Source organism: Toxoplasma gondii, chromosome VIIb (assembly GCF_000006565.2).
Source record: "Toxoplasma gondii ME49 chromosome VIIb, whole genome shotgun sequence".
NCBI classification, from domain to species: Eukaryota; Apicomplexa; class Conoidasida; order Eucoccidiorida; family Sarcocystidae; genus Toxoplasma; species Toxoplasma gondii.
Window position 1 is genome coordinate 695,108 of NC_031475.1, and position 21,801 is coordinate 716,908.

The 21,801-nt window shown below is 51.8% G+C and overlaps 3 protein-coding genes across 3 annotated transcripts; 2 read left to right on the forward strand and 1 right to left on the reverse strand.

Annotated features, from left to right (window-relative positions):
- Nucleotides 1-3,384: 3,384 nt before the first annotated feature.
- ROP21 (rhoptry kinase family protein ROP21) lies at nt 3,385-9,901 on the forward strand (the record flags this gene model as incomplete). The annotated part of the gene is made up of 10 exons (XM_018781319.1): nt 3,385-3,585; nt 4,164-4,341; nt 4,526-5,295; nt 6,245-6,370; nt 6,788-7,073; nt 7,343-7,418; nt 7,837-7,948; nt 8,408-8,612; nt 9,054-9,127; nt 9,680-9,901. 10 exons carry the CDS (start codon nt 3,385-3,387, stop codon nt 9,899-9,901), a joined length of 2,250 nt encoding a protein of 749 aa, XP_018637154.1.
- Nucleotides 9,902-9,986: 85 nt separating this feature from the next.
- Nucleotides 9,987-13,300, forward strand: TGME49_263215 (hypothetical protein; the record flags this gene model as incomplete). The annotated part of the gene is made up of 4 exons (XM_018781318.1): nt 9,987-10,133; nt 11,020-11,047; nt 11,433-11,500; nt 13,064-13,300. 4 exons carry the CDS (start codon nt 9,987-9,989, stop codon nt 13,298-13,300), a joined length of 480 nt encoding a protein of 159 aa, XP_018637153.1.
- A 262-nt stretch (nt 13,301-13,562) lies between these two features.
- Nucleotides 13,563-16,428, reverse strand: TGME49_263210 (ubiquitin interaction motif domain-containing protein; the record flags this gene model as incomplete). Its single annotated transcript, XM_018781317.1, has 2 exons — nt 13,563-13,585; nt 13,680-16,428. 2 exons carry the CDS (start codon nt 16,426-16,428, stop codon nt 13,563-13,565), a joined length of 2,772 nt encoding a protein of 923 aa, XP_018637152.1.
- Nucleotides 16,429-21,801: the final 5,373 nt, after the last annotated feature.

A 21,801-nucleotide genomic window follows, 5' to 3' on the forward strand; every position in this document is an offset into this window, starting at 1 on the left:
AGAACAGACAGCGACCAGAACAAAGGTCAAGAGGGGATGGAAGGCTGCGACAACTCACGAGGAACCTAAACAGCCGACAATGGAGAGACGCGCGCTTAGGCGCGCTGACGGAACATCTGAAATTGAAAAACCGTGATGAAACACCCAGGTCGAGAGGAACGAAGAACGCTCTAAGGGAGAAGTAAGTTGCGCTGCAAAGTGAATGTGAGGACACCCTGCAGTCGACACTGTGTCGACATTCCAGCTTCTCCTCTTCTCCCCGGAGAAGCTAGCGGATGGAGTAGGGGCACTTGCCGACATGTCAGAACAGTGCTCTATCCGGTCTGTCTTGTTTTCGACGCTGCATCTGCTTCTGTGGACGCGGCGTTTCGGGCAGACTGCGTTGTGTGTGTAAATCTGTCCCACGAGCGAATATGTACAGAAAAGAAAGCCGACGTCTGCCGAAAATGCCGATCAAAGCGTGTAGTTTTTGAGCATGTATGGATCCGAGGGGTTTGTACTTCCGCGTACGTGCATATGAGTCTGCACAGACAATTGAGAGAGGTATTTTAATTGTGTCGATGCAAAGTGTTTGTCGTCGGTGTGCGTATTTTGACAGCGCGTACATGCACGCGTTTGCATGCATCGCGGGTCTTCCCTGTGCATACTGTGTTGCCGATCTTCTTAGCGAGAGTGCGTGTGAAAAGAACATCTGGGAATGTTTTCGCAGCTTCTTTTCGTGAATATACAGGACGTTTCGTGGTGGAGGACGGAAGAGGTGCTGGGGGATAAAGGGAGAAGGGCAGAAGGCGTAAAGCGGCTGTGCCGCAGACGTTGGAGGCGGGGGAAAGAGTGACAGTGCGGGAAGGGGCTCCGAAGACATGAAGGTGGAGGAGACAAACCTCATTTGGTCGTAATTGGAGACCTGCTGTCCCCGTGCCTTTGAGGGAATCCTTAGACATAGGGACCAGGCCTCCATGTGCGAACCTTTCGACCTCTGAATATTTTTATCTGTATCTGTTCATGGACAGATCCGTGTAGAGAATCAACTAGAAAAGAGCCCATGCGCAAGGACTTTCATGAGACACATTAGCACAGAGTTACCGAGCTGCGGAAAGGACGGAGGGTACGGGAGGTACAGACGGACAGAAAAGCTGAATTTTGGTGGGCGTAGACGCATGCCGATGGGAGGCGAGGTGGAAGGTCGTGCCTGCCACGAGAAACCTGCGCGGCTCTGTGGGTGTCCGTGTAACTCTCTATGGCCCACGTCAGGAAACATGAAGAGAAGCGGAGTCTACTCTGTTCTGTGATGCAAGGAAGCAGTCAAGGTTCCATTACCGACCGAAAAAAGGAACTAGAAAACAGTGCTACTTTGTTTGTAGGTGTGGTCGCAAAAGTAGCGATACGCCTGCAGGAATGGGACACGAAAAAAATATGTGCTTCATGCTTGTTGTCCGGCTCGCATGCTCTTGGTTTTTGTCACGACCTCTTCTAATCGCGTTTTATTTTGTTGATTATGCGTTTTATTTTCGCGCAAGTGGCTTCTCAGTTACGGCGTTTCAAAGTGCATTTTTTACCTTTTCTGGAAACGTGTGTTTTCTCCATGTTTTCCGCAAACCATACTGCCACCGCCGAATTGACTGGCGAGACGTTGCGGCTCCCGCGCATCGAAGAAAAACTCGATGTAGCGTGCTTACGCTCGCGTTTTAAAATCAAGTGCTTCCTTCAACTTAAACTCGGAGTATAGAGAATGACGGCGTCTGCGACTCACTGCAGACCTAAAATCAGAAGTCGGCTGCAGACTTCGTGCTTACCGCGCGACTGCAACTTTAAACTAGAATGATAATTTCTCGTAAGGAAAGAAGTAAGACGCATCAGAGTCGGCAAAAGCGTTAACGTTGCATTTTCATCTGCCACGCAGAGTTTCGACCCCTGTCCTCCGTAAAGTAGACGGAAAGCGTCAAACAGAGCGTCTACGCCGCAGTTTTCTTTTATAAATGCTTTGAGAAACATCGAACCGAAGCTTGTTCTCCACAAAAAAATTCGGAGATATCCGGCACTTCGTTACACTCAGCAACCTCTAGAGTTATTACCTTGGAGATGAAGCAGTTCATCCGACTGTAGCAAAGAAATTCTTCTGTTGCTTCGTAAATTTGTGCATCTCGCTACAGTATAACTACGTATTCGTTCTAGGAGAACCATTGTATCTGTTCTACAACCTGGGGACGTGGAGAGTCACTATATTCATTAAGCTAATATGATGGACCAAATGAATGCAGGTACCATAGTTTCTCCCAAGATGCCCCCCAACCGTCGCGTTGTGAGGAAAAATAAGTGTCGCTGTAACAGGCGCCCTTCACTTGGGCGGGCGGTTGACCCCTGAATGAGTAGCGCAGTGGGTAGCTCCATTCGGGAAATGCTTGCCCACTTGCTCCCTGGCAAGGCAGTATACCTCGTGTTACCTGGTATTCTGTGATGATAGTGCGATGGAGTGGTTACGGTCGCTTAATAAGGTATTGGGTTAATCTGGAGAAGAGTTACGTAGAAGTCCTGGTAGGCAGTCGCAAGTTGTTTAACCTCTCATTACCATGTGTGTTGTTCAGCCTCGGACGACTGTGAAGAGCGGTTCTAATCCCAACAACCGAGAGACGGAGAGCAAAATTATGTCAGAGGCTTACTGGCACAACTGGGTGAGTTCCTGCGGTGTTTTTAACCCGGCACGCAGGGTGGAAGGCAACATCTCAGAGAACAGGAACTACGGCTTGTGTTATTCTTTGACTGGTCACCACCGTATACTATGCATTTGCCAGCTTTTTCTGGGGACTCTGTACTACGAGTTGAACTGCGAATTTAGATCTTGATGTCTTTGTTTAGGGGATCCGCGTTCTATTGTGCCTGTAAAGGGGGACGCAGACATCCCCGTACTGCCACAACGGCCCACACCAGTTGCTGTTTCTCAGCAGCCTACCGCAACATAAAATAGACACGATCGCGGTTCGAGTATCGACGTATGTGCACAGACTGACATAATTAATCCTTGCACGGTATGTAAAAAGCAAAGGGCACCGGCGCTCGTTCTTCCCTTTCAGTGAATTTCCAGAGGGTACACCTTGACAACGTACCCTCTGTTTCGAATTTCAGAATGTCAAAACTTTGGGGGCTCACCGGAGAATACGCTCTCCGCGGGGTGTACAGCTGCGCCTTCGGCCTACCACTTTTCCTGGCCCTTTCTCACAAAAACACGGTCACACCAAGCACTGGGATGCCTCGTTGCTTGAGCGTCATTTTTGGTTCTTCAACCGTCCAACTCCACCTTTTGAGACGCCAACGGCATCTTGAGTCTCTGCCGAATTTTCGTGGGAGGTTGTCACGCTCACAAAAACTCGACTCAGTTCTTTGGGAACGATGGTTCACGGGCAAATGCATTACGTGAGCTGGGTTAAAGACGGCTGTCGACAGTTTGCTCCCGACAACCTGCAGCCACATGGACTAGATTTAGAGGTTCTCCGCTCTTTCTTCATTTTACAGATGAATCCACATGCAGTTGCGGAGATTGCGCCCGGCGACAGAGCAGAATGGACGCGTGCAACCATATACAGGCAGTGTGTACGGTTTGAATACCGGAATGTTATTTCGCCGACTCGTAACTTGAAAATGGACTCAGTGAATGGGTGGCTGTTGGCGATAGGAGTTTGCTTTTCAGTTTTTGATGAGTATGTAGTACGACCTCCTCCTCTTGAGTCGTAGAGCGATCCGTCAGGTTTGTCTACAAAGCTGCATGCATCTTGGCTCCGGCTCCCGTATCCCCTGGGCGCGCTGCTCTCCCGGGTTCAGGGCTGAAAGGTGACGGAGGGGGTCGAGTTCGACTCAAGAAAACAGACATGAACTTGTCAGCTGTTGGCGTTTCCAGGATCGGAGTCGGGCCGAAAGGTTTGTTGCCCCTGAAAAATTCCCCCCCAACAGTACTCTTCCAGCACAGGAGCGGCGTGTGCCCGTTTTGCCACGACCGTGTGCTCGACGCTGTCGTTTCCGGACTGGCCGAGGGAGCAACAGTTTCGCGGCAGGGACGACCGGAAGAAGACTTCGTTCTCTGCATCGTTCCAGTCCCCCATTTTCCTTTTCTTCGCTGGATAGACCACACAAGTCAAAGAGACTTTAGGTGGAGCGTGTCACGTACCCTGCAGCGGGCGGCGGCGCCCTCTCCCGGCGGAAGCCCCGTCAGCACTGGCATATCCTCTGTCTCTAATTCGCGTTTTCCTCGCAGCATTTTGTCCCCGCGATCTGCCGCGCTTTCAACTCTCAAGCTTCCGTTTTCCTTTCTGCGTTTACCTTGGAGAAAGTTCGAAGTGAACGCGCCCACCCGTAAGTCGCCGCAGTGTTGGCGCTCGCAGCACGATGGCGGGCAGCAGGTGTGTCTCTTCCGGCCTTTTTTCTGGGCCCTCTGCTGCCGCTTCCCTGCTCGGTTTTCTCCTCCCTCTTGCTCTTCTCTGTCTCTCCTACTCTCCATGCGCGCTCTTCCGGCCGTACTCCGTTGCTGGGAGTGCAGGTGGGGCGGTCGAAGCCTCCAGCGTCAAAAGCCACGGCGAGACTTCGGCCGCTTCGAGCCTCGCGGGCCTCGGCGCAACCGATGAGGACGGCGACGCTGAGGAGGCTGTGGGCCTTGTAGATGAGGAACTCATGGGGGAAGAGAAGCTTATCCCGCTGGAGCAGCGAATGGTGCTGGCGCGCCAACTTCTGGAGGGCAGCGAGGCGTACAATGAGTCCTTCTCCAGCGACGAAGACTGGTTCGACAGCGCTCGCGTTTCATCCCCACTTGGCTTCCCTGCGAAAACCACGCTCGAGCTCGGCTTCCCCACGAACCGCACTGCGCGTGAACCTGCAGACTTGCACGGCTCGGAAGGCTCAGACGAGTTCGAGGATCACGGACCTGCGTCCACCCTCGTACCCACGGTCAAGTCTCCCCACCGGCAGGGCGGTGTGAAAAGCGCCGTCGACTCCAGCGTTGACAGCATCCAGCACCATGGGCCATCGCCGAAGTCCTCGCCCACCACCCCTGCCGCCGCTTCACCTTCTCACGCCGCAGGAGGCGCGCGAACGCAAAATACGCGACAGGAAGCTGGATCCAGGGAAGGTCGGACCCAACGAAGGCTCGCAGGTCAAGAGGGTGCCGCGCGGAAAACAGGGCGGCCGGTGCTTACAGTGCACACTGGTGGAAACGCTCCCCCCGTCGTAACTGACGCTCGATTCAAGATGCCTTCTACCACCTTGAAGAGTCTAGTCACCCCCCAGGACCCTGGCGAGTGGACTGCCGAGAAGGTGAGCCTATTTTCAAAAGACGAGTCATTTTCAGAACAGCGTAAAATCTGTCAAGAGTATCACTCGTGCACATACCTCTATATACATGAATACATATGCATATGTCTATTTATATGCGAATCCTGGAGTAATTGGGCTGTTCCTATTGGTTGTAGGTTTCTTATCGGTACAACGTTTGAAATGGTTTCTCTGCTTCCAGTAATTTCGTTTTAATAAAGAGAAAACGAGTGCAAGTCCACATGGCGTCACACACGCAGGAAGTGACGCGGCTGAAGTCCCACGGGCACCGACCCCAGGAGAGTGCGGTGGAACTGAGTTTCCAGCCACAAGAAGGCGCCTGCAGTGGAGCGGAACGCGTAAATAGAGAGAGAAAAGCATATCGGATGATAGCGTAAACGAAAAAGGAGAAGCAGCGGCTCGGGCGTGAATCCTCGACTTGAACAGCTGCTCCGTCACGCTCTCTGATTTTCACATGTATCTCGAACGCGGTTGCGAGCATCTCGCTTCTGCGCTGTCCCTGTTGGAGACTCGACATGTCTTCCGGACTCTCTAGCTCACTGTATGCTCAGCATCCAACCAGAAGAACGGATTGCTCCAAGAGACACTACGAAATGGAAATCGAACACAAAGACTTTCCAGATCTCGACGAGTGGCCAAATGTCTCCTGAGCCTCCCGTCCACCTCGTGTGCCAGCTCACTGCTTCTCTGTGCCATCTCGTGATGTGTGTCATGTGCGCAGTGAGCTGAGTGAATGATACGAGACTCTTCCTATACTTCTGTAAACTACCTTTCTCTAGGGCAAATGTGCGACGAGTTGGACAGTTGGTTGAGATCGGATGCCGGTGATGCGAGTTCGCGCGTACAGACAGCAACTGCTTCGCACAGAAACGCCTGGCTGAACCATCTTTGTAAACCACCCGCGACTTCGTTCTGTCTTGCCTTTGTCCAGGAAGAGTTCGAGAGAAGCTATCCTCTCCATACGCCCATTCAAGTTCGCTCCACACGCACAAACGAGAAGTTCAGCGTCCAACTCGAAGACGTCCTCGGCGCAGGTGGCTACGGAGTCGTTTTCTCAGTAAGGCCCTTTTTGACTTCTGAAAGAAAACATCTTTCCCTCATCCCGAGAAACGGTGTCTCTCGGTCTAGAATTGCGCTTTTTCGTCGAGCGTGAGACCGGCAGAACTCGGCGGTTGGCATGACTACGCTTGTCTCTCAGTTGTTCTTTTCACGCCGTTTTCACGGGGTGTCGTTTTTTCCGATTGCGCGTCTGATGTGACAGGAGAGAGAACGCGATTGGAGCGTTCTGCCTCATTCAGTGTTGCGCGTGAGCGGTGGAGAGAACATCAAAACGTACATCTGCTGTTCTTTTCATCATACACTGTGGACTGGGGGTGACTGACGTCTCTGTGAAAGGGAGAGCGGTATCAACGTGTGAGAAGGCCGACGGCGATGCAATGGTAGGCGGCAAAACCTGCATGCGCTTGCTGAACAGGCACGAGACCTCAGGACAGGTCAAGGCATCGCTCTGAAGGTCTTCCGCATTCGCCCAGACCAGCGTCGGGAAGAGAGCAAAGAAGACGTGATTCTGAGACGTCGAGTGCAGTCGGAGTTGGCGATCTGGGAGTACGTCCCTCGAGGCATCGAACCTAAGCAATGGAGCGAAATGTCTCATTTGGTCATTCCCTTTGATGTCATCGAAGTTGTTACGCCTTGCGCGACGCCTCCGATGGATCAGACTCGATACGCGAGCGAGTGGGTCGTGATGGATCTCTTTGCAGGTGAGAAAAAAGGTTCGCTTCTCGCGTCGACGAAACTCCGTTAGCACCACTTCAGTTGGTATCTGAAGAGTGTGTGAGGGACCTCTCTGCAGGTCGAAAGACGATTCGTTCTTCCACGAAAGCGTTGCTGCGCGCCCAGAGTAGTTGGGGGAAGACAAAGTTGACCGCCTTGTAAAAGTACAGCAGGTACCGGCAGAGAGCAAACAGGAGCTGAGAGTGCCTGCATGTCAGACACGCTGTTCCCGATGATGGGTGAATCTCTTTTGCAGGCGATGTGGCGCGGATGCCGAAGATCATGGCGGCGGATCCAAGCGTCAAGCTGGAAGTAACGGAGCAAGTTTTTCTGTAAGGTTTGAATGAAGCGCATGTCAGGATTTTACATCGACATTGTGCAGATGGGCGCTTCTGACGCAGGGGTGCTAAAACACTTGTAGGGCAGGCGAGGAACAAACCTAATCGAAATCTAAGTTCATACCAGAGAGAGAGAGAAAACAGCTGAACGACGCTCTGTTCAGGCTTTCATGTTCAGGCTGTCTCTGCACAAAAACGCAAGCGTTTTCTTAGACAAATGCTTGCTTTTGAGCGAGATAGCGGATGCGTTTGCTGGGGGATAAAAGCTCATGCAGTTGGGTGAGAGAGACGCATGCATTTGTTCGAGCGAAAAACATGCATTAGCTCGAGATAAACGCGTATGTCTTCGTCGATCTCTTGTGACACGTTTAGACATGCGTTTCGGCTTGGTCTGAGTGTGCTTTCTGTCCAGGGCAAACATGTATTTGCATGATATGGGTCTGGTGCACTCGGACATCAAGCTCCCCAACTATTTCATCAGCATCGACGGACGAATTTTCCTCGGGGACCACTCCCTCGCAAGCGTAAGCCAATCCTGTGAACGACACTGAAGCTGGATTCTGTCCGGAACTGCAAAACGGAGGGCTCTGGCTTCGATCAGGGACAAGCAAGCAGTGCGTTGATGTCTCCTTTGGCTCGCGAGAACCTGTGGAGCGGGGCCTTCTTTGTTTACCTTGGAGTGAAGAAGCGTAAAGTAATCTGTACGTAAATTGACGAGTCAAGAACGTACAACCTTTACAAAGATTAGTTATGCTCGTCTGCGCTACTAAGCTGATAGTCGGTTCTGCATGCACACAAATGCGTTACCATCGTAAGAGAACTTTTCCATGCATTAAAGTGCCAATGAGCCTTTTTAGTGCCAGGAGCGTCCGTTTCTGGAGGTATGTCTGCCGTTCCTTTGCGCTGCTTCGCCTTGGGAGAAAGTGAGGGAAGCCCTTTGAATCTCATCGTCTGCGGTGTGTATGTGTGTGTGTGTGTACCAGCCTACTGGGGAAAATGTCCCATGCATGTGGGGAACACTCCGTTACCTTCCTCCGGAGAACATGAAATGCATCAGCGACGGCCGAAAGCGCATCATGACCACGGAGAGAAAAGACGTCTGGGCTCTAGGAGTTGTGTTATACAAACTGTGGTGCAATCAACAGTACCCGTACGAGATGGGAGAGCTGTGGTCCAAAGACCTTTTTGGTAAGAAACAGAGAAAACAGAAATCGAAGAGTGGAAACAGCGACGGCGGACTCTAGGGACAAGCCGGCGCCGACAGCATCTGTGATGTGCAACAGAGGAAGTGAACGAACGACAGAGCGAGGCGCGACAGCTTCAGATCGCGAGAAGCGCCTTGAAGACAGTGGATTGAGTTAGTGAACCGTGCCGATTCCTAACGAGAAACGCCAGTTAGGAAAAGAACGCCCCATTCGCGGTTTCAACTTTGGGGGCACACAGTGTTTCTTACAGAGGGGTACAGTCAAGGGACCACGTATCGAACTGAGCAAGGGGGTCTCTAATAATTGTAGCAGCCCAGAAACTCACTTGCCTTCTTGATATAGCGAATTCGAGGGAGAGACGGACTGGACGCCACGAACGGATACCGTTCCGGTGACTGCTGTTGTGGTTTCCGCTTTGTTTCAGTTCGAACGGCGCGCGCACACGTCGATGAGTTGGACCTAACTCTCTGCGATGGTCACGTCACGATCTCTATCCTGGTAAGAAAAGAGTGCGAAACGCAGCGGGAGATCCCCAAGTTTCTGAAAGTCGAACACAATTGTTACATTTTGGAAAAAGAAAGCTGAGAAGCGCCATCCGGACCTGCATCTTCTAAAAGGGTTTGCTCTAACTGAGAGAAAGCAACCACATTTCCACGGCTCCAGACGAGTGACCTGGGTGAGACCACACAGGGAGTCGTGTCAGTTTATGCTTTTAGCCTTCACTGGCTCCGATTCAAGAGAGATCCAGTACTGGGCTTCCGTTGTGCCAAGAGGTCTACGAAAAGACGGTTGTGGAGTATCGGTGGTGCACTGCGCGTCCGCATTACGGAGCTGAGCATGCATTTCAAGCGAAGAACTACTCGGTATTCGAAATTTCATGAGTATACACGAACTTAATGCATGAAAATACCAGAGTCTATGTGTTCACGTTGAGCGATCTTTGGTGGGCAATCTGCGAGTCTAGCCAGGGATTGTATCTCGATTTTGTGTCCCCTCCTCTGGGCACATCCGTTTTCTGGAGAGGCTGTTGCCTTGTTCGTTTCTCCACAGAGTCTCCTCCGCACCATGCTGACCCCGAATGCCAGTCGCCGCCCAACGCTCCGAGAAATCTACAAATTCCACCCTGTCTTCAAGCAGCGGAAAAGCATGATTCTCCAAAAGAAGACTTTGGTGTCCATCTTGAAGGAAGTCGATCACAAGAAAGGAGAAAACCCGGGGGCCGGCGGTGGCGCGCAAGCAGGCAGCGACATCGGCTCGACAGAAGAAGACTAGATAAAATCCTGAGGCGCAAGCTTGACACAGCGTCACCACATGAAGTGGAAAGCCAAAAGCTAGACTCCGTGCTACACAGCATAATATGGGATTCCTCAGCGTCTATAAACGACTGATCTTTTTGCTGTTGGAGGAGCTCTTATGGAGAAGGTTTGTGGGCGGAAACACGGAATACAAACAGCTCACAGCGAGCGTGATGCAGGCTCAAATGCCGACGGAAGCCTCGGACCGAGTGCGGAGCGCAACGCGGGCAAAAACTTGTCTGGATATGCGTATTTCCGTTTTGGACGCAATGCAGGAGTGATGTTGAAAAAACGGTATTTCTTTCGGCCTAACTGCGCCGCGAAGCGTGTGGAAAATCTGACAAGCTGATGTGTTGAAAAGCAGAGGGCTCAGTGCGCTATATCGGAAACGGGAGATCAGAGAAAACCAAAGACACGTGGTAGCTTGTGCAAAGTGCCCATCAGTTGACCATCTGAGAGGCGCATGATCTAGAGGAGAAAAGACAGAGAGAGTCGTGCGAACGAAACGCACAGATGAGAGGGGAGTACACGCGTATCGGTAAGACGCGTACAAAAAAGCGTCAGAGAGAGGCAGATAAACGGTAGTCGGGCCGGCGGGGTGCGAGGGCGGCAAGAGGAGAGGGGAGTGTTGCTTTATGTAGATTTGTCGCTTGGGTTTGAAATGAAGTTTTTTTGATTCAGTGTCAAAAACAGAAATGCAAATGCTGGGAAGACACCCGGGCGAGGGTACACTTGCGCCTGCTTTCAGGTGCCGCGCTGACGGTGGCACTGTGGAAGAATAAAATGCACATGTGGCGCATGTTCGATTTGTTTCGTCGATTCTTATACCATGAATTTCCCCAGAAAACTGAAACCCCTGAAGAAGCAACATCCGGTCTTGCTTTGCTGGCTAGAATTGCTTTTCTCTGGTAGCTTCCAAAACGTACCGCAAACGGAGAAACGAACGGACTATTGGAACACGTTTGGGAGGCGGGGGCAAAGGAGCACATACAGAGAGGAATCGCTAGTCAATGAGAGCCTCGATAGGTCAAGGAAAAAGCCTTTCCAGGCGATGGTGAAAGCAAGTGACCCATGGAAGCGCACTGTTTTTGGTAGCTCGCCTGTACGGAATCTTCCGCGGTGGGTAAGTTCACTGCTCTACACACACAACGCGATTGAATCCTGGAGATTACGTCTATTTAGGCCACCACTGGACGTTTCTGATGTCCGCCTCTGGGACTGCGGTCTATGATTTTGCTGTTTTCGTTCGTAGGACGTAGAGGCGACATGCGTGAGAATGGGATCAAACGACGATTTCCAGCACAAACTCGGCTCTTCTATAGTTTGACCGCTACTACTGCGACTGTATATGTACTTACAGTAGTACTATCAAGCCTCTTCTCCCAAATAGACTTCATGGAACATCGAAAACGTGCACGTTTTATTGATATTTAACTGCTATTATACATTCATCCAAGATATATTTATCTTTCGAAGGTTCGTTCTCTCATGTATGTCCGTCCCCTTAGGGGTTTTGCTGGCGTTCTCAAGAGGAGGAGCGTTTTCCCCTGTGACCCCGTTTCCGTCGTCAATGAAGGTAAATGAAGAACGCACATATGGCAATGCTTGATTCCTCGTTTTGCCGCGACCACGAAAGGAAAGACTGTGTTCTACAGAAAGCAATTCACTGTCATGTTCGTGCTAACAGAAAAAAAAAATTGCCCGATACAAAGACATAAGTGTAAGAGAGCAGACACTCGACGTTCGCTTCTCGGCGAATTCCTCCTCTTTCGCTTTCGTCTAATAGACTTTACCAACTCTACAAGAACATCAATTTTAATGGGGAGGGTGGATACTTTTGTTGTTTCATTCGTTCTGCGTCCCCAGGAAAGAATTGAATGACACGAGGAAGGACAACACAATGAGTAACAAACGTTGCATATTTCTCTGTCCATCCTTTGTGTACGTTTAATGCGTTTCTGTATTGTATATCATCGCATACCGCGGTACAGATCAGAACAAGAAAAGGGGGCCGTTAAGAAAAAAATGCTAAAAGAACTACAGTTTTCGCTGTGTCTTTTGTCAGTCCACAAGAACAACGGCAGCGACCTGACGAGTTGCGGCCCCTGGGGCGTCATTGATTTCTGAGGAAGTAAAAGAAAAATATTACAACTGTGCGCAACGCAAGTAGTTACCCATACCATGGTATTGTTCACAGTGAAAGAAGAATGGTACATTCCAGAGGTCACTTGCTTCGTGGAGCGAGTTGCTCCTTGACAGCACGAGTCGAGTTCTCTGTGTATCGTTGGTCCAGGGAAACGCCGGCACAATTAAATTTGCGCAGTAACTGTCAACGCTAACCGGCGTCTGTCAAATAATAGACTCTTTTTCTCCTGTGAATTTTGGGGTACGGAGAAGCGATGCGGATGAATACTCCGCGTCCGCACCACGGAAGCGGCCTCCATGAAGACCTAGCATAGAATATTCAGATTGGCTTTACAGCTCACGTATAGTCACCTGCACTGTAGCACTCTAGTGGGCACGCATAAGCAAAATCCAGAGCTTTTCGTCGCATAAAAAGATACAACACAGTGACGCCACCTGGAAGACAGACTGTCCTTTCCGCGAAGCGTGACTCTTGACGACTTCGCAGCAGGTGAACGAAATGCCAGCAACATGCAGTCTACACGTGAAAGCCTGCAAAAAAACCACGAATATCTCCGTGGAGAGGACCACGTACACAGTGGCCGTACCTCCTTCTTTCGCGCGGGTGCAAGTGTCCATGCAAGCACAGGTGACCACAGGAGTGTATGATGCGTGTAGGCATACATGTTGAAAACCATGATCTATGCATGGGGCTTCACGGCCCTGACACCGTGTCCTCAGCAGTGCTGAGGTTTCATTCATTGCAACGCTGCCAGATTGTCCTCTTCTGAGGGAACATCTGTACACCTGCCAATGTGTCTTCGCACGAAAGCTCGTTCTGTTTTCCGGTTGGTTTTCGTGGGCACGCACAACAGAGAGCTGGGCTTCTCTTCGACCGGAGACGAATGCATCTCCGCAATCTCTCGACACGCGTCATTGCTCCGCTTTCTGTTTGAGTCTCTCATCAAAACCTGTGTTGTTTCCTATACTTTCTGCTACTGTCGACTGCATGAAGGTCACACAGAACGATCGATGGTTTCGACACCTGGACACGAGAAATAGTGCATGTTCCATTAGTGTGTTTGTACGCGGCTTGCCTGCAAGACGCGCTCCCGCATTTCTAGCGACCCGACGCGACTTCGGCATTTCCCTTTTTCTTTCACAGCGGTCTGGGACCCAACGTTCAAACAGGGGTAAAGCTGCTCACCACACTTTGCCGTTCATTTCAACTTTGAGCCCGAGACTTCCGTGAAAAAACTTTTCGAATTCTTCAAACGATAAATACGTTTTCCCCTCCGTGTACAGCGCGAGAGCCCTCATATCCTTCTCGGTTGCCCGAGTAGAATCCTCTCTCGCTTGTCGCCTTCCCGCTTTGTCCCGCGAATCCGCCGCACCCCACAAAGGCGAACCTTCTTTCGCAGCGAGAGAAACCATTTTCTGAATCTCGTCGGGGTGGAGTGACAGGTTGAGTGTTTGAGCAACTTGTGCGATGTCTGCGACAGACACGAAGGGCCTCACACAGGCTGAGCGGCCGCCCCTGTCATCGAAATCCTGAGCACCTCTACAGCGACTTTTGCTACCCCCCTGTTCCCTGGAGTGTAAAGGTTCCTTCCCTTTCGGTTCTGTTGCACCTGGCGGGCACAAGCTGGTTGTGCCACAACTCGAATCGACAGGGTTCGCTACAGCAAAGACGCGCTCGTCTTTCCTGTCACCCGCCGCCCTTTCCGGCGCTTCGTCTTGTCCAGAAGGTGCCGCGTTTTGTGAGGGAGAAAACACAGAAGACATCGATCCGAAAGGCGCAGGGATGATCTTCGCCTGTTCTTCGCGTTGCGCATGGTGCAGAAGGGCGGCAAGCTTCCCTCCGCCGGGGCGCGAGTTGCTTTTCGCAGCGCCACGTTCACGTCCTTGATCACGCAAAAACGACAGAGGCACAGGAGAAGCGACGGCGTTCGTCAAAACCTTCCAGATGTACACACACGCTTCCTGCAGCTTCTCTCTTTTCCAGAGGCATGCTGCTGTTGCCGCCGCCTCCCGCTCTGCTGCTCGTTGCCGTTCCTTCACCAACTTCCGTTCCTTCCCTTTCTTGCTTTTAGCCTCCCTTTCACGTGCTCCCTCATGCCCATCCCCACCGCCCTCCTGACACCTGCTCCGTATACTCTTCTCTCTCTCCGCAGATGATGCGCTACGCTGCTGTGAAGGCTGCAGTTTGACTCTATTGGCACATCCTGTTTGCTGACTTCTTGACCTCGCCGGCACAGCTCGCGCTGCACCACCCCCAAGCTTTCTCGTCGTTCTTCGTCCATCCTTAGGTTTAACATCTTCTGCGTCCGAGTCGCTCGAGGGCGATTTCGACATCTCTTCCTCGGCCAGAGATGAACATGGACTATCGCTGAAGCTCTCGGAAACAGCAGCTTCCTCTTCAGAAAGCTTTTCGCGTTCTTTCGTCTTGCGTCTCCGTCTTGGGCGACGACGCTCAGGTTCAAAGTCAGAGTCTGCAACGTCTGAAGCGGGTGACGAAACCGACGAACTGCCGTCTTCGATAGGCACCCCCGGAACCGCTGAGAATCGCCCCTCTGTCGGTGTCGGTACTTTATAGTTTGGGACTCCTCGCTTCATCTGCGCAGGCTCAAAAGCCGCCGTGGTTTCTTCAGACTCTGACACCTGCTGCGTCGCTTCTCGGTCTCCCTCCTCGTTTCCTGCGGTCACGTGGGCCGCTGCAGCCTCGCCTGCGGTTCGTTCGTCTGCGTTCGCGCCTGTTTTACTCGATGCATGCGCAGCTGTTGTCTGTTCTGCCTCAGGGTGCCGCCTTCGGAGGTTAGAGGGGATATCGCAGTCGTCTGCTAGCACCTTCTGTCGGATCTCGGTGGGCGAAATAGGAGGCGAGAGCGAGGACATGAAGTCTCTCTCTGACGTCGCTTCGCCTCTCTGGTCGCTTTGGGGAGAAGAATCGCGAGGGTCGGCGGCGCTTAACAGACCAACCTGCAGGGATTCGTTTGTGGCTCTTTCTGAGCTCTCCAATACGCCTGCTTTGCTTTCGCTAGACTCCTGTGGAGAAGCTTGAGAAGCCGAAGCAGAGGGCGAGATCTGACCGCGACCGTTTGAAACATCTCCACAAGGAGGGGCTGCTTGGAGTTTTTTACAACGAAAAGACGCGGAATCACCCTCCCCTGTCTCCGACGGGTCACGCGGGGAAAACAATCGACACTGGTGGTACACATCGTGCTGCTCTGAGATGGAAAGAGCGAGAGCAAGTTGCAGGTCTTCGTCTTCGTCGTCGTCATCTTCAACTTCCTCTACCGAGCCATGGTCCACTCCTTGTCTCACCGTTCCCCTGTTCTCGAGAGTGTCAGAAGCGTTGAATCTTCCTGGGTGCCGTCGCTTCTCGTGATCGCGGCCAGCCTTCTTACTTTCTTCTCCCTCTGAAGAACTCGACTCTTCCGACACAGTGCTTCTTCTCTCCGCAGAAGCATTCGCTGCCCTTCCCTTCGAGCTAGTGTCTGAAGTGGACGTCTCGTCGACTTTCTCTGTTTCCTCTTCCTTCTCTCCTCTCTCCCACGAGGCGTCTGAGCTGAGGCGGTTCGATTCCTGAACTCGCACCGTCTGAAACTCAGCCTCTCTCCTCCGTTGACTTGCTTCGCGTCTCCTCTCCTCGTCTTCTCTCCGCCGGCGCCAATCCCACCTTGTCGTGTCTGCGACACTTACCCCCTTTTTTTCATTTTCTTCTTCTCGTTCGCTTGCTTCCACTCCTCCCTCAAGTCCGCAGCTGTCTTGCCTGTCTCTGGCCTCTGCGATGCTTGTTTTCCTGCGTTCGTCGACTGTATGCGATTTGTTTTTTTCCTGAATGTTCAGTGCTTCCTCTCTTCGTTGGGAGCGCCTAGCGTCCTCCTCCTTCTCTTCTCGCTTCTTCTCTGTCCGCACAGGGGCACTGAAAACCTGGGCATCTCTCTCTGCTCTCTCTTCCTCCGCGACTATCGGGACAGCACATTCACAGCCATCCTGCAAGGACGCGGAGAGGGCGAGAGCAAGTTGAAGTTCTTCGTCCTCGTCTTCGTCGCTGATGACGACTGTTCGCTCTCGTGTGTTCCGTCCAGCCTCAGATCGCCTTCGTTCTCTCTTTGGCCTCTGCGTTTCTTCCTCGTCACGACTTTCAGAACTCTCTGTGTCGCCTCGTCTCCTTCTCCGCCTATCTCTCTTTCTCCGCTTCTCCTCGCTCGCTGGTGTGTCTAGACATCTGCGCTGGTGGCCGCGGCTCTCGCGCAGCTCTCGCCGTCCTCGGGGGGTCTCCTGATCCTCTTCACTTCGCCGTTCATCTCCGCTGCGACCCGAGCTTCTTTCGCGACGGCGACGCGAGCCTGTGTGGGGCGTCTGGTCTGCCACCATGAAGAGCAGCGAAAAAAAATCGGAGTTGTGCCTGTCCGTCCTCCTCAGAAACTGCCCGAAACGCACTTGCGCCGCCCACGGAACTACTGAGCTCTCTTAAGGCTGTGGATAACAGAAAAAAGGTACGCCGCTCAAGAAGAACGTCGATTGCTCTCGCAACAGACCTTGGCTTCAGCTAACACGGACCTTCAAGATCTGAATCGGTACTCCACCTCGTTGTATAGACTCCTGCGCCGGTCTTCCATAGGCAGACGAAAAGCTTGGTGCCCTGCCTTTTAATCGAAAATCTTCTGCGTGTTTCACTGGTGGAGACAACCCGCAGACGACAGGGATTCCGAATTCAGAAGGAGTGACTCTTATCAGATGGCGGCTGAATATTATGACAGACTGAGAAAAGAAGACAGACAATGTCTCAGAAAACACGACGAACTAAAACCGAGGCAGCGAAAAACTGGAACACGCACGGATAGCTACGGCCGAAGATGGCGCTGCCATCGCGCCGGCGCTCTGTGTTAGACAAAACAGCGGCCTTTTGTCAAGCAAAAGTCTCTTTTACCGTTGTGAATTTTAAGACTCTCTCGAACGATGGGAACAAGCCGAATTGCAGGCTGCTCTTGAAAAGTAAATAGTTGTTTTAGTACGTGCGTAGTTCACCACGGCATAGAAAAGGCGCAACTTCCTCAGGCGAAGTGCATCCTTTGGCTGGGATACACCGGAAGAGAAATGGTCTGCACGAACAGAAAGCCCGCAGCTAGTTTCAAAAAGCCATTCTTCACGGGGAGTGACGTTAAACTGAGACAGGACGCACCAGCGAACAGCGTGGAAAGCCGGGGAAGCACAGCGAAGATATTTCAGCCGTCACCGAGGAAACAAAACATACGCATGGCGCAGAAATCAATCACAGTTACCTGAAAGGAGAATCACGAGAAACTCTTTAGAAATAGACGCTTACCGCGAACATTTCTTTCTGACGGGAAAAACCGGACGCATGCTGGCAGTAACGAGACGCCGCTGCTGCTGTCTCCACAGCAGCTTTGCGTGACAAAAACCTAGCACACTTTGGATTGGTTTCCAGAAGACTTGCTTCACTGTGAGTTTATTCCGGGCTCATCTTGTATTTCGTCGGCGTGCTTTGAATCTGCGGTTCTTGGCAATAAGGATATCCTTAGTTCGACTAACTTCATCGGCGCCGGTGTGTATGGAATCTTGTGCCCATGGACTAAAACACAACGGGAATGCGGCTGGCGTCCTCCATCTCGATTGAATGCCCTGGGAAAACGAACAGGAAGTAAGAAGCACCAACGCTTCTCCTCATGACGGACCGATATGCGACAAGCGCGAATCCGGACGCTTTCTCACGGGATTAATACCCGTAACAGCACGCTTGATACTTTATGCGTGTCTCAGCGAGTCGACAATCGATGCGGATGTTGGGTCTTTGTTGAACGTAAAAAACAGGGCAACGGCATCCAGTTGAAATACAAGGGAGGAACGAAAGGAAAATGCACAGTGGATAAAGCATATGCTGTAACCGTCACATTGCAAGTACTTCGCACAAATGATCCGCGATCCAGAACTGTGTAACTCAACCACATAGAGATGGGGAAGATAAGGACGCAAACGCGGCGTGGCTTTTCTCGTGACACGAGTTAGAAGGGCACTCCGTAACAATAAGCTAAATGTCCCTCCGCAGCGAATTTGTCCCGAGTAAATTCTCGACAAGGCAAGAACACCCACCAGTTGTTGACTGGGATTAAAAACGAAACGCCCAGAAGGTATCACCTGCGGGCGAGACGCACGTGTCGCCTTAACGTGAAGCACGAACAGAGAAGTCAGGAGAAACACACATCTGAAGCCCAGAACCAGTTCGAGTGTGTTGGATATTCGCCATACCGGTACATTATTCAAACAAGCGGAAGGAAGGCACCGCAAAATGCGCGCGGAAATCTATCCTACATCAGCACAGCTGACAGAGTGAACGTTTCGCCGACTTTTTCTTTCGCTAGCTCAAATCACTTGGCAATTTTCGTCCGATTATGAATTTCTGAACCTCAGTGCAACAAACGCCAGCAGGGTAGATGGCGCGCTTTTTCATTATTGTCAACGCACGCAGCTCCGGCGCGTGTCTTCATCGAATTTGTATAGGTGGTCAGGAGTGGAAAACTGCCCGCGTTCCACACAACGTTGGAAGCAACTTGGTCCAGAACAACACGACCTTTTCCCTGAGATCCAATAAAAGAGCCTCGAAGCTAAAGCAGCTTCGTACCAGAAATTTCATTCTTTCCTTGCAAACTGCCTACCACCAGATATCCCTGTGCTTATGCCACAGGTCCATGGACTCGCAAACGACGATATCGTGTACGTCCCTGACCATCCAGCCAGTAAAGAAACCAAGAGAATCGCCCAGCTGACGTGGCTGTCGAAGGGTCTTTTGCCCATGTGATTCGTGAGGAAACAACGGATCTGAGTATATTGGCAATCGAGCAAGTACAATTGCTTTCAGCTACGGTTTCTGAAGGTCGAGTGATGGAACGATGTCTGTGCATCGGGTATCTGCTCGTCTGACGATTCTCAGCTCTTCTATGACGCTGGGCGTCACAGATGAGACGTCTGGAACTTCCCCTGCCTAGATTTTCAAAAGATAAACTTCGTTGTCGTCGCGCTGGTGTCGGTGTGTGCGGCTATCCCGTAAACCACGGCCGTCAAGATTACACCAGTACTCTAGACGGGACATCTAGGTCCATCGACTGCGGCCGTGGTTCAGATCCACCAAAAGCAATTTTTCACGAATCTTTTAGAGCCAGTCTTTCGAGTTCGGTCCGTTCTGTCGGTCAATTGGTGGCAACTTTTCCTTCTCGCGCGACTACGTAACTGCCGTATGCCGTGTTCTTCACGAATCAGAAAACTCTTCCTGGGAAGCGAGACATGTCCTTTCCACTTGCAGCTTCCCAAAGTAGTAACCTCCATTCGAAACTGATTGAAGAAGCCTGGAGGAACCGAAGGCTTCGAAAACTCAAATCACGCACAGTATTTTCACCGTCCGGATTCGCCGTGTGTGAGCCAGCAGTCGCACCCGGTGAGACAAGCCTCAACTCGAAGAGTGTCGGCCTTAGACAGCGGTGGTAGCGCCGCGACTGCTCGCGATTCGTCCTTTTCGAGACTCAAGTGGAAGAATGTATTTGGCTTTTTCCTTGGTAAGTGAAACCAACGACAAATCGGCGTTTTTCTCGTCAGTGGTTTGTCCAGTTGGCAGCGCTGGTGCGCGTGACTCGCGGCTGCGAGCGGTTCAAGCTCGCTGGAGTTGCTGAGGAGAAACCTATAAAGTTCTCTCCCCCCGCCTGACTTTCATTCCTTTCCTTAAAATGCATAGTCTCTAAAACTCACACAAACACATTTACTCCGTGAAGTTCTCTGCAGACACCACGAGCGCCGCAGGAACATCGAGCTTTGCGGTCATGCCAGCCGACGAAAAGTCGGGCTGGCCGCCATGGTTCCGCGGCACTAGTTAGCAATTGTTTCCGAGCTGCGTCGATTCGTTTCGTTTCCTAGAGACTGCGCGCCAGCCAATCTTGGATCACACTTTTCCGCTTGTCTCGTGGAAATTCGCTTCTCCAAAGGTGGCGGAACTGTGTGGCGTTTGTATTCGACGGGCGCTGCTCTCTGGTGATAGTGGCACGAGAACTTGGCCGGCTCACAAATTGCCTCACGCTTTTGAGTGACCCTCGCTTCTGAAGACTTCTTCGTCTTTCCTCAAAGCGAAAATTGAAGAAGCAGACGCGGAGTCTCAAGTTTTCCGGTCACTTTTTCGAAACACACCTTTTCGGCCGTTTCCAGTCAAAGAAACTCAGGGAGCGCGTGGCAAAGGCGTGCCGTCGATGTCACATCGCTGTGTTTGACTCGTTACTTTGTCTTGTCAGAGCTATACCATATTTGTCGCTGTTCCTCTGTTTCACCGGAAAGTTTCAGTCCAGAAGAACTCCTGCTCGTATCTGGGTGCTGCGTATGCCGCGGAGTGACATCGAATCGCCGTTTCGCTTCGCCAGTGGAGGTGTGTAACCTTTCCCGTATTCCGACCCCGGAGATCGACAGCCTGCCGGGTCCTGGTTTCAGCGCAACTTTGCAGTCCGTCCACGTTCCTTGGAGAAGTTTTCTTTTGCGTGTGACGTCACTTCCAAGGAGTAAAGCTGCTCCTCCCGTGCGTATCAGGCATTGACCGTTCGCAAGAGCAGCTCCAACGGTTCCAAGACCTTCCCAGTCATATTCTTGAAGCGGAGAGGAAGTCGGTGAGACCGAGTTCGACCCATTCATGGAATCCCCTGCGACCGCCGGATACAACGAACATATGCGAGGCGGTTTGCTCTCGTCAACAAATTGCGAGACAACGTGTTCACGTCTTGATTTTCGTTGCTCCGGCTGCCTCCGCAGGACAACTCCACGGCTGTTTACCCCAGTTCGTCATCTTGACTTCATGTACATGCAGTCTCTCTTCGTAGATTTTTTTTGCCTACGCAGTACATGCGACCAAGGAGCGAGTCTGCCACTGCGGTCTCTGTTTCTTCTCGTTGATGGGAACACGGGCGCGACGAGAATTGCTGCGCCTCTTCTTCAATCGCACGAAGAAAATACGTTTCCATTTTTTTGTTCCCCTGTTTCTCTCACCTCTGTGGATATTCTCTCCAGTTTCTGAGCACGAGGAGAGTGGTTGGGTTTCAAAGTTTTACATCAACGTTTCCCTTTTTCCCAGCATTGACGCGGTCTCGGCGCTCGTCTGGTGGACAAGTGTACCGTGCCCTCACGTCTCTCGCGGGCGCTTTCCACGACGCTGTTTCGCTGCTTTTTGCTGGAGGTGTCGAGCGAGAGTCGTGAGGGCTTTGATCGAAAGTATTTTCGTCGTTGTCTCTCAGTTCTCTGTTTTCTATTTATGTCTACTTCAGAGTCGCCTTGGCTCGCGAGAGCTCTCTCTCGCACCGTACCGTCTCTGGACACACTTCACCACCGTAACCAAAGTTGCTGCAGTGTCTAAACACCTGGCACTTTTCCAGCTGCTCGCGTCCTTCCCCCGACGACGAACTATGGCAGCTGTTCGCCGCTTGTCTTTTCCCTCTGTCGCCTGCGACTCGTCGTCCGCTTTCTTCGTTCTTTCTTTCCATTCGCACGACTTCCTTCTCTTTCCTCAGTAGTTTTTCTCGTTCCTCCGCACCGCATGTTTCGTCCTTTCTCGAGTCCAGTTTCGATTTCACCGCGTTATCCCCGCGCTGTCTCCATCTCAGTAACGCCGACCGCTCGTTGTCTCCACCAGAGTCACTCGGAGCCGCTGTCTGCTGGAGTTTTGTGGCTTTTCCACTTCCGTTTCTCCGCTGACTGGTTCTAAGC